General features: G+C 35.6%; 1 protein-coding gene across 4 annotated transcripts in view; it reads right to left on the minus strand.

Moving 5' to 3' along the window:
• ST18 (ST18 C2H2C-type zinc finger transcription factor) overlaps positions 1–12663 on the minus strand; it is a 349790-nt gene extending 337127 nt beyond the window's left edge. For 2 of the 4 annotated variants that reach the window (XM_007487130.3, XM_007487129.3), the window contains exons 1-2: positions 12521–12663; positions 12138–12264 (exon numbers count right to left, since the gene is read on the minus strand). In XM_007487130.3, the coding sequence (XP_007487192.1) occupies positions 12138–12264; positions 12521–12559 (166 nt within the window). In that variant the 5' untranslated portion in view covers positions 12560–12663. Of the gene's footprint in view, positions 1–12137; positions 12265–12520 lie in introns of those variants that run through there. The other 2 variants (XM_056823905.1, XM_007487134.3) reach the window with 1 other exon arrangement.
• Positions 12664–12989: the final 326 nt, after the last annotated feature.

Raw genomic sequence — 12989 nt, forward strand, 5'->3', positions numbered from 1 at the left:
CAAGGTTTAAAAAAAAATCAATGGGTAGTTGGAATAGGAGAAAGAAAAAACAAATAGTTAACCAAAAAAAAACTTGAGAAAAGATAAAAATGGCAGAATATATTACTTAGTAAACAAAAGTGGTTTGATTAAAAATAAGAAAATAATAAAAATAAAGTGGTAAAGCTTTTATAATGTTTCTTTCCTAAGTCTGGACTCCTGTGTTAATCTGCTTGTCTAAATGGCCAATGTGGCCAACCTCACAGGATAAGTTCTTTGAAAATGGAAGTGATGATTTTCTGGATAAAAGACAAACCAGTTCCTAAAGGTATCTTTTAAGGATTTCCAGGCCCTTTTTAACTTGTTCCAAACCTAAGAGAGTAGACCACTAAACCAAATATTTTCATGAAAAACCATTAACTTTATTTTGAAATAAAAATACTATAATACAATGATGATAAACCTTTTAGAGATGGAGTGTCAGGCCCCACCCCCACCGCTCAGACTGAGTGCCATGCCCCTTCCCACCACCAAGTGCCAGGCATGCTCCCCTTACCCTACACAGGGGAGGGAGGAAGCACTCCCATTGGGCTGCTGGGCAGAGGGGCGGGTGAAGTGAGGAATGTCCTCAGTGAGTATAGAGTAGGGGAGAGGAGTGGCCTAAGTGTTCTGCTCTCCTCCAGCTGTGCTGCCTGTGAGCCCCCCACCTTACCAGCTCTGTGCTCCCATTGGCTGCTGGGCAGAGAGGTGGTGATGTGGAAAAAATGTAGTCAGGCATTGTGGAGAGGGGGAGGGGAGAAGTTCCATCTGAGTCCCTCTGCCTTTCTAGCAAAGAACTTGGGGGGAGGGGGATGGCATGCCCAAAGAGAGCACTTTGCATGCCATCTTTGGCACCTGTGCCATAGGTTTGCCATCACTGCTATAGTGTGAGTGAATGTTTCCTCATAAAGGATTTTAGTCTAAAAAATTTTCTTAAATCAGGGATTCCATGTTGACTGTTTATTGATAAGTGTCTTTCCCTCTCTGTTTTCTGTTTCCATTTAATATAATTTTATTTTGGGCTATCTGCTCACCAGGGAAGTGAGTAAGGAAAATTAATTTTCTTATTAAGTTCAACATACACTAAGCTTTATCTGTCAACCTTTCTGCAAGGTAAAGCATGTAATTTTCTTGGCAGGCACCCAGGAGAATTCACATGAGTTAAGTGTAATTGCACCTTTTTTAAGAGAAAAAAAATCTCATCATAAAATTTTATTTGGCAATTATGTTCTTAAAACAAAATATGTGATGAAGGATCATAGAGGATAGGCAGACAAGAAGGAAGAAGTCCCCAAAAGTATACATTTCCAGATCCATCTAAGTGAAATATCTTGACATGTACATAGAGCTCATCATACACTATCTCAACTGATTGCAAGCAAGGCAACATGGAACAGCAGAAAGAGCAATGGTCTTAGAATCATAATACTGGAGTTTGAATCAGGGCTCTCATACTTAGGGCCATATATAATGTAGTAAAATGGGGATAATAATATTCTACCTTACATTTACTGTGGGAAAATTACAATGTATATACTCAAGGAATGTGAGTTATTATCTTCATATCAGCCATATGTGAAAGGGAATGTGGGTTATTTTTATTTTCATTTTGTAGATAAGGGACACCACAGCCCCTAAATTCAACAAGCATTTATTAAGCACTTATTGTGCTCTAGGCTCTATGCTACATGCTGCGGATACAAGTTCATAAAGGGAAGAGTCCCTGCCCTCAAGAATCTTCCATGACTTTTTCAGGGGCACACAATTATAGTGTGAGGAAGACCTCTGACTTGGGCCTGGTTCTGCTTCTTAGCTTGGGGTTCTTTCATCATCACCTTGGCTCCGAATAAAAGATTCCAAGGTCCATGATGGTTAAGGAAAGGGAAAGCAGAAGTTGTGAAAATCATTTGAGATAAATGACCCACTTACTTTTAAAAGTCTGAGCTCAGAGAGAGTGGCCTGGCAAGCAAGAGAGCCGGCGGACAGTAGGTAGGCCCAAGTGGGGTCCATTGGGCTCAGAGGACAGAGGCAGAACAATGGGAGCAGATAGAAAATGCGTACTAATAAATATGCCCACTGGGCCAGTGCCATAGCCTAGCATGGCATGGATCTATACAGAAGGAAAGCTATCCATGAAATGGTTCAAACACACTGTAGTCCATCTGTCATAAACATTAGGTCCAAAGGCCACAGGTGCAGACTGCACTAAAAAGTAAAAATTACACTCAGGCAGAGACCACTTTATAGAAGAGGAAGAAGCAAAAACTATGATTTGTTTCCAATCAATAAATGTGCTGTGAAAGGCCCTATTCATCTTTGGCACCTGTTGTCTCTCCCTTCCCTGGTTTTCCATGAGCAAAATGGTTTTATTTCTAAAAGTATGTGGTATGTGTGCACCAGACTTCCTCAAGGGCAAATGGTATAATGGACAAAGTTAGGCTTAAGGGTCACCAGTTTCCTAGTTGTCTGATTTTCATCCTTTTGTCATGTTCCTGGTGGCAGGGTCCTGAGACTCTTTCTATTCTCTTACTCCCTCAAAGCTTACTTTCCTGGGTTTCCCCCCCTCCCCCATGAAACTATAAATATTTGATAGTAACTTGAGTTTTTTTCCTCCTTACTCAGGAGGAATTTTTTATTTGGTGTTTTTATTGGGGATTCAAGTTTTAAAAAGATACAGCTCTGATTGGATGTTGAATTTTCAACATTTGCCTTCCTGCAGCAGAAGGTACTAGGGAACATTAAAGGTCCTCATACGATTCCTGAAATCATGCCCCATAGGCAGGTCTCTCTTCCACCTATGGATAAGCCAGTTCAATTTCAATGAAGCAGATAAATGAGTAATTTGCTTGGCAATTAGCCACTGAGGTAGGTATTAAGAAAATTATATTTTTTCTTACAAAATAATTTTTAAAAATCATCATTTTGATAATGCAGGTCATGCTGCCATATATAAGATTTGAGATCATAAGTTTTTTGAAGCTAACACTTGCTTGTTTTATGTCTCCAGAAGAGGAGAATGTACAAATTAATATGAAATGTCCAGATTTTTACTTTTTAAACGTGCAGAGAAAAAACCCACCAATATATGTGTGAAATGTGAAAAGATACGCTCCTGAACAAGTGGTCTGTGAAATGGGATGTGAAATGTGAAATCAGATCAGAGTACTTGGAGCTGGAAGAGTCCTTGGGGAATATCCAGTCCAACTTCTTTATTTTACATCAGAAACTGATTCTCAAAGGAGATAGAGAGGTGACTTACCCAAGGTCAAAGGAGGAGTTATCAAACTCTATTTTCCCATTCACTTTCAGAATGAAATTAGAAATGTGTTCTCAAAGAAAGCAAATTTAGACCCAAGATGTAATAAAATTATGCTGACACATGGAGGAAAATTGTATTTTTATGTAAAATGATCCTGTGGGGAAAAATACTAATCTGACCACTTGAAATAAATCTTAAAATATGGATACAAAGTAAGTTTAGGCTTTTTTCTAGTGTGTGGACCAATATCTTAGACCTTAAAAAAAATCTTGAATAATTACTTTAAATGACAGAATACATTCACCTGCTTCCAATAAACATTTTTACATGTGGCCTGAAATATTATGAGTATATCCAGAACCAGAGTAAAATATAATTGGGAAATATTTAACAAAATTAATTAAAATACAATAAAACATACATGTAAACACATTATATATACATACTTATACACATTGTCACATATATGTGTAATAAACTTGCAAAATCTATACTTCCTATCTCATTTCTTCCTGCTAACTCATGTTTTCCCAATATATTTCTCACCATCCACATCTATTCCGACTTTCACATTAAAATGATCAAATATCAGTAGGAGGATCTTATCAAATTCTTTTTAGAATATCTCCACCCCTTCATCTTCATCATTTTTCCATATGCTATAATGTTTTCTTAAATACTTATCATGAATCTCACAATATTGAGATGACTGAATGACCCATAGAATGAGATTTCTTCTCTCCCTAAGTAACATGAAAAAACAAACAGCTTTTCTACCCCCCCCCCTTTTTTTTGCCTTTCAAAGGAGAAAACTGCAAGCCTTTTTTCCATTTTGTCTTAGTTTCCTTCTGGTTTGATATACTGTGAAAAAGTCAAGAATTATATGACTCTTTGCTTCTATAAGTTCCTCGTGCAGTGGTCACCAGATCAGAATCTCTTATCTAGAATTTCAACTGCTATGTTAAAATTTATAGATTGTCAGGTTTTAGCATCACCTGCCCTTTCCTACCACCATCACTGCAGACCACGCAGTATTGATGGCTATTTTATATTTTTGTTTCATGGGTTGTCAGGACCAAATAATTAATTACCAAGTGGCCAATGAGATGATAAAGAATTCCCCTGTATTTAGCTAGGATAGTCTTTGGAAAGCAGATTCAGTCTGTTGCCATTCTTCAATGCTTTTGCAATATTATAGGTTAGGTGAGGATGTGAATTCCACTGAGTAGATTTCAAGGTCAAGGTAATTCAAGGTCAAATCTCTGCCATAATTATTCACCAAATTCAAACTTTGTAGATTTTCATTACATTGAGTGCAAATTGTCTTCTCTGTAACTTCTGTCATGCCTAACATATGCCTTATGAGGCAATATAAAAACAAGTCTAATCCCTATTCTACCTGAAGGTCCTTATTCTTTAATATAGCTGAAATATCTTCCCTGTGATCACAGATATCCCTAGTCTCTTTCATCAATTCTTCTATGGTGGGATCTCCAGGTCCCTCATCATCTTGGTCACCTGCCTCTGGATAGCTTTCATCTTGTCAATTTTCCTCTGAAAAAATGTGATATTTGACTTTGAACGTAGTGTTCTGGAAGTTGTCGGAACACTGCTGAATATAGAATTCTAATCCTACACACTTTATTTTTTATAATGCTACCTGGTTACATTAGCTTATTTCATTTATTATATTTCATTGCTGACTCATATTGTGGTCCATATATATTCATGAATTAATTTGTGGCAAAATGCACAAATTACCTGATAGTGGTAATATCTGAGAAAGTCAGATTATTTCTCATTACTCTTGTTACAACTTTTCAAAATGAACCAAACTGTTGGAGTCTTTCTACTATTTCCTCTTTCTTTTCTGCAAAGCTGATGTGTCTTAATTTCATGAATGTAATAAGAACTTGCTAACAGAAGACTTAGCACCCAAAAATAACCTAAGTAATATGTTTTAAGACTTTTCTAAAATAAAAAAATTAAATTAAATTATTTTAAAATTAAAATAATTTTTCTCTTAAATATAAAACATGAAAGAAAAGTATTTTAAATGGACTTACAGACAGTCTATAACTTGCAATGATCTTGATAAGGCCCCTGTTACTGATTCCACTTGTGGATGTATAATTGCTCTGGAACCATAATTATGTTTATGCCTCATGAACAGGCTGATGGAAAGAAACATTTGCTTAAGGCTCCCATCAATGAATGCAGGGCTTACGCTAGTCTCTAGCTTATACAAACGTCATGCTTATTAATTTAGAATATTCATTCAGTTATTGAAATATGAGAGCAGCATCATACCGTACAAAGTCTCAAAGCCCCTGATTCTCTATTGTACATATTATCTTAACAAAAAATATTCTTTGACTCAGCCATAACTGTGCTATTCTCAGGATTAGGATACTCTTCCAATTTCTGCAACTGTGCTACAGAAATCAAAGGGTAGGCTTGTCCATCGTAATGCAAGGAAACAATGTATACACATTATCAGAATAAATGAATCCTGAACTAGGAACATTTCATTTGGGTTTCAGGTAAAGAAATCTCAAAATGCTATAGCACAAACCAATTTTTTGTTGGCTTTTATTTTGTGTCTCTTAAGTACTAAGTTTTCTGTTAGGGTGATGTTTTCAGGCATCAAATGCAATGTTTCTTCAGTTCTTAATGATCTCTGTTACTGTCAGGGTCAGAGTCTTTTGTTTGGAATGTGACGGAAAGGCGAAGTCTTTTGTTTAAAATTAGCAAGGATCTTTATCAAATTAATTTATGATTAACAAAGCAAATATTCCCAATTCTCTCACATTTTAATTATTCAAAAACTCAAATGAATTTGTGATTTTATAAATTCAGGAGTTCCTGTGAGGGATGCTGATTCTTACTTATCCATCTAACTGATACAACAGATTTTTTTAAAGTTATAATCCTAAAATATATAATAATTACAAAGTGGGGAATAATATATTTATTAGTTGTCAGTGGGCCTAGGAGACAAAATCTCTACTTTTGTGTTAAAATTTTTCACTTGTAATTTACACTAAACCTCAAGTAGCAAACATTTTAATATCTTTATGTATTGTTATAGTACTGTGAGTTTGCTAAAGGAGAATTGACTGAATCACATTTGTATCAAATATGTTTTTGACATGTCCATTTACACAACAATGTGATTAGTATATTATTGATCTTCAAATTTCTCAAAATATTTGTCCTTCCTAGTTCCTTTAAAAAAAAGCCTTTGATTAAATGACTCTTATTGATAACAGGTGCTCATATTTTAACATAACCAACTTCATCTTTTTTTGTTAAAAATTCTTCCTCCTCTTTCCATATCATTACCACCGGCTCATTTATAGGATATTTTTTCATTGTTTTTCGCTTTTTTGTCACAGACATTATCCACGATGGTAAGTGAAGAGACCTTAGAGTTCAAGGGCACATTTGGCTAGTACTAGATGTATTGTAAGAGTTGCCTGGGAAACCTTTGAAGGTGTTAGTCCCTGGAATGTCAAACATCTGAAGTCAGGAGAGACCAAAGTTATTTAGAAGGTAAACCTGTGACGACAAAAGCTATCCACCATCACAGAAGGAACCGAGGGAGTCTGAATACAAATGGAAGCATACCATTATTCATTTTATCTTCTTCATGATTTTTTTTCTTCTATAAGTGATATGTGTCTTCATTTACAACATGACAAACATGGTAATACTTTGCATGATAGCATATGTATAAACTACATTATATTACTTGCTATCCTATAGGGAAGGGAAGGAGGAAGAGAGAACATGGATCACAAAATATCAGGAAAGGATAAATATGTATTTATCCTTACATACATATATATATATGTAAATACATATATATGTAAATATAAAAATATATTAACATGCTAAAAAATAAAATAAAAATAAGATAAACAAAGGAAACCAATGGCAGAAGATGAACATTTGGTTCATAAAGGTAGTCCTGGTATACCATATAAGGTTTTACATTAAAAGGAAAATTTTTTATATTCCCAATTAGCCTGGAATGGCAATAATTGTAGAATTATCGTTCAGACTATAGGATGGAAATCCCCTTACAAAACAGAAACCTTCCATAGATCTAGAATGGTGTCTTAGTTATACTTCCATTCATTTTACAGGCACCCAAATTTGGGCCCAAAGTGCTAAACCGATCTACCCAAACTCATGTAACCCAGCCAGATGCAGATATGCTCTTGATCGACAGTCCAATAACTTCTCTCCACCTCTTTGCTGTCATTTAGAATTGCAAGGAGATAGCCATAGTGTTCTATTTTATTTTTTTTTAGATAGAACTTAGATAGAACTGGCTCTGAAACATACTCCATAGTTTTATAATATTTTCCTGTTATAGTTATTTTGGGGAAAATAATTCAATTCTATATTTATTGTTTATGAAGTTTTTCTATGCATGTTATTAAAGTCCAATTTGTGTTAAAAATGTTTCCTCTTTCCCCCAAATAATAGTAACTGATATTTTTACAGATTTTTTCATAATGAATTACAATAATAGTACTATATAGCCTGTGCTAGGCACTATGCTATATAGTGTACAGATATTATTTCATTTAATCCTCACAACACTGAATTATCCTCACTTTACAGATGAAGGAACTGAGACAGAGAATAAGTGACTTGCTTAAGGTCATAAAATCAGTAAGGATAAATTTGAACTCAAGTCTTTATGACACTAAACTCAGCATTCTCATCCATTTTGTCATCTAGCTTTCTCATTTACATGTTATCTCATTTCTGACTCATAACTTTGTGAGACAGATGTTAATAGGGGTTACTATCCTCATTTTTGCAAATAAGGAAACTGATGATCAGAGAGCTTAAGGGACTTGCCTAAGGTCCCACAGCTGGGTCAGGTCTCCCTTACCCCAAGTTCAGCCACTACAAAGAACTGTCTTAAAAATATTTAGCAATAGTAAATGTAAAAGAAGAGTTGAGAAATAGCTAGATTAAGATTAGATTAGATTGAGAATTAGATTAGATTGAGAATAGATTGATAGTCAGACCTAGAAATGGGAGGTCCTGGGTTCATATATGACTTCAGACATTTCCTAGCTATATGACCCTGGGCAAGTCATTTAAATTCCATTGTGAAGCCCTTAGCACTCTTCTGCCTTACAATCAAGTCACAGTATTGATTCTAAGATGGAAGCTACTTTTTTTAAGATGAAAGTTGTATTTTTTAAAAATTGCACGGTACTTTAAAGTTCACAAAGAATTATCCTCACAATAATAATGCCAAAATGATACTATCTCCATTTTTTCTAAGGGAGAAAAGAAGTAATTCCCCTAACTAGAGATGGTTTTCTCTCATTTCTAAATCCAGTGTCTGTTCTGTAACAATGGACTCACTGCCTGCTCAGTAGGGCTCTGCTGTTTCTTTCTATGATGGTTTTAGTTTTGTTTTTTTTTTTAATTATGCTTTGTTTTCATTCCTACATCTAAGAATTTCCTGATGCATCTCAATTTGAGAATATGTAATGCTGAGAATTTGGCTCAAGCAGTTTGGTTACTGTGATCGGAGACCCTTGACCTATACACATTATATACTGCAATAGAGTAAATAGGCACAGAATCATCAGACTTGATTGTCCTTGCTATTTTTCCAGGCAGCTAACTTACTCATGACATTATAAGGGACTTTCTTTTTTGACCTTTCATGTTAGGTAGCTTGAGTTAAGGGGAGACATGCCAAGTTGTCATCCAGGATGACTTTTCTTAAATAAAGGATTCTAAAAAACATTTCTTTATTTGGGCATATGTCTGTTTGTGATATGTCTTTGTAGTGGTAAAACTGTATCAGTATTCAGGAATGATCAAAGGATTTTGAACTGGAAAGGGACTTCTAGACCATTTATTCTAACATCTGCCTATTTCAAATGAGGAAATCAAGACCTGACAAAGGTAAACAGGCTACTCTGTGCTGTTACGATGCTCCATATATCTTTCTTTAAAAGAGTTGATATTTAAAAAGAAAATTTAAATTTATGCTTGCCTGCTGGACATCAGAAAAGCAAAGAGACACAACGAATATTTTGTTGTTGTTTGGAACCTTTTATTAACAATGTAACTTACTCTTTTAAAAAACTTTTTTTCATTTTAAAGATGGCTACAAATGAGTGATCACTGGCTGAACTAACTGCAGTGGGAAAGCAAGGCAAAGAAAGCCACTTGATAAAGTTATTGATATCTGATTGTTTTTTAATGCATCAACCTTTGACTGCTCTTCTCACATTTCAACACTCTGCACTGACCTCTACTGGTGCAGCACCTGTAAATGCCTTGAGGATAAATATTTACTTTACCATCAATACTGTCAAAAGGATTTTAATGAAGAAATGCACAGCCGATGCTTCCATTTTAATTAGTACAATTACCACTAAATAAGACAGCTCATTTTACATATCAAAATAGACATGGCTGGGATTTCATCAAGCAAGTATTTACAAAAGATTTTTTTAACCTCTGAGAATTTGGTTATCTAATATAGCATTCCTTCAGCACAGTCTATTTTAGTCTATAATAAATCTTCTCTGGAAATTTAAAGAAAGGAAAGAGCCCAATATAGTCTTCTTAAATGTTTTTTAAATTTGGATTTATTTCAACAAAAGCATCATTATTTTTATTGTAAATATATGCACAGCTTATAGGAGGGCACTTGTTTTGAGAGAACATATTATAAGTTGGTCTGTGGGAAACCCAATATAATTAGATTCACCTGATTAAAGCATCATTACTAGCCCTTATCTGAAATATTCAACAAGATCAAAGTGCCAAATTGTATTTAGTAGAAGAATGATGCTAATCAATTTATTATATGAAAGTCAGAAAATAATACTATAATTCTATCTGTTTTCATTTAAAAAGATGCTGGAGTAGGAGAAAGGGGCTTAATATTAATATGACTTGCTTATTTTATCTACCAACATGAGAAATCCGACTACTATTCAGTATATGAAACTATTAATACAATATTGGCAACCAATAACCAGATTGAAATTTAATTTAAAATAGAATTTATTGAGTTCCTACTATGTGATAGCTACTGTAATTTCCATAATGAGCCCAAAAGGCCCACTCAACTTCCTTAGAAAGTAATAAGGCAACCTGCTGCCCTTACAATCCAGGAGGAGGCTGTGAAAAAGCCTTGTTTCCCAGTTGTAGGAGTGTCCTCTGTGGTGAAAAATTTGAGTGTGTCCCAGGAGAAAGAAAAGGTCAATTTATTTAGGAAGGGAAAGAACAAAAAGAGCCCCAGGTGGTAAAAATAGACAAGAGTAGGAGGTCTTTGGCAGTTGTTTCTCCCATTTCTCTCCCAAGAAAGAGACTGGGCAATTTAGCTCAGGGACTTGGGGATGTGCTCTTAGATTATAGAATCAAGGTAGAAAAGAATCTGAGAAGCACTGGTTTTTGGTGAGAAATACTGAGAAAGTGGAGCTGGGATTGTGATTTAGAAGGTGAGTGACCAAAGGGATAGAGTTCTAGACCTGGAGACAGGAGGTCCTGGGTCAAATCTGACCCCAGACACTTCCTAGCTGTGTGATCCTAGGCAAACCACAATTCTAACTGCCTAAGCCTTACCACTCTTCTGCCTTGGAACTGATTTTTAATCTCAATTCTTAGAATATGAGGGTTTTTTAAAAAGGTGAAAAGAGAAGTAGAGAAAGAATTAGGAGGAACAAAAGGGAGAAACTGAAAGAGAGAAATCTAAGATAAAGGGAGAGCATGGTTCAGGGGCAAAAGACCAGGACCTGGGCTCATCACTTGACTCTTCTATTTGCTACTTGCATTATTGGGCTAGTCATTTGGCTTCCTCAGTCTTTGGCTTCCTTATCTGTAAAAGGCAGATATAGGAATAAAAAAGTCTATGTGGCCTTTTTCAATTTCTAAATATCATGATTATTACTAAAGAGAGATAGCACTACAAGTCAATATACAGTAGGCTTCCAAAAGAAATGTTTTTAGAATCTTGTGCTTAAGAAAAGTCACCCAGAATCTCCAAACCCAAAAGTGACCCATGAGAACTTTGTTTTTTTTTTCTTTTCCCCCTTCCCCTTCACTCAAGCCACCTGAGCCAGAAGAAAGAAAACATAATCATTTGGCAAGTAATTAGTAAATTAGCTGGAGAGAAAAATAGCATTGCTTAGAGCAAGGACCACCAAGTCTGATCACTCTGTGCCTATAGTCGCTTTATTGCAGTATATAATGTACATATGTTGAGGGTAACCTATCACAGAAAACAAACTGCTTGAGCAAAATTCTCAGCATTATGCATTCAACATGCCTTCATGTTTGCTCCTTATTATATGTAAGCAACAGATGCAGTTCTCATCTGATCCCCATAAAAGTGATTTTTAAAAAACCCAAAATAGAAAATGAGTCAGCCCCCGTGTGAATATAAACCTAAAAGAAATCCCATACTGTACAAGTAACATTTTCAGCACAAAACACTGTGACTTTTTCCCTTTTTATTTTGTTTTCAACACAGACATGACTGCATGTCATAAGCTTTTCAGTTTCTTTTTCAATTTGTCTTTGTCCTCCACTAATGGGTGTCTCAGAAATGACTTCCTTTTGGAACTAAGTATAGGTGAGGAGTTCTCACCACAGTAAACACAGGTGGAAGAGGATGCTCTTTCAGTGACACTAGAAAGATCGAAAAGCCCAGGGGAAAGATGGGGATCTTTGCAGTTAAATCCTCACTGAACAGTCCTAGGGAGGAAATGCATGTAGTCACTTCTCCAGAGCTCAAACCAATAGACTATAACAAAATAACAAGGCTGACTTTTTCTCCCCAAGGAACATCTTTTTTTCTTACCTTTCTTTGGTGATTCTCTACTGATGTGTACCCAGCAGTCTTTTCCTGGATATGGAGAATTACCCTCAATTTCTCTTATGATATTTCTTTTTCGATTTCTCCACACAGTCCAATCCAAGATTCTTTTCTAAAGGAAGGGGTGTGCACAGAAGCCATATCATCAGACAATTAATTGATTTATTTTAATGTCACATCTAAACATATTCTAAATCCAATATGAACAATGACTTCTCTAGTGAGAAAAGACATTGGTTTTACTATTGGGGTACATGCCAGCTAGAAGCCTCCTCTCTTTTAAAATTAGCTCTCTCAAAACAACATTTTTCATGAAGTCCCATATAAAATATTACAAATCTATACCAATAACTTTTTTTTCTCCTTACCTCTAGTATGCTTGTGAGGTCACATTCTGTTAAAAACATCCTGCCCAGGCTTGATACAAAAGGGCTCCAAAGAATCAGAATGCAGAAACTATGTAACTTGCTGACTAACTTTGCTCTCCGTTATTTACCAACTACACAAAGGAAATGCTGTCTATTCAGAATACATTTCAAAACTCTTTTCACAGAAAGTGAGTGAACAAACGATCTCATGTCCTAAGCTGTAGTCACATCTCCCATGAGGCCCAGTGATGGCTTTAGGGTATGGAACAGAGTGGCACCACTACCAGCCATCACTACAAGAGTCCTTTTGTAAACAACTCTGTATGCACTTGAAGTCTGGGTGGGTGGTGAAAGAGAAGCTTGGGTTTTCTTTGCCTTCTAACCCTATTTGGGGGGTTAGAAATGCTCTCTCCGAGAGAGAGCAAGATCATATAATTCAATTGTATAGAGGATAATGGGGGAGAAGCAT

This window comes from Monodelphis domestica, chromosome 3 (genome assembly GCF_027887165.1).
Source record: "Monodelphis domestica isolate mMonDom1 chromosome 3, mMonDom1.pri, whole genome shotgun sequence".
NCBI lineage: Eukaryota > Metazoa > Chordata > Mammalia > Didelphimorphia > Didelphidae > Monodelphis > Monodelphis domestica.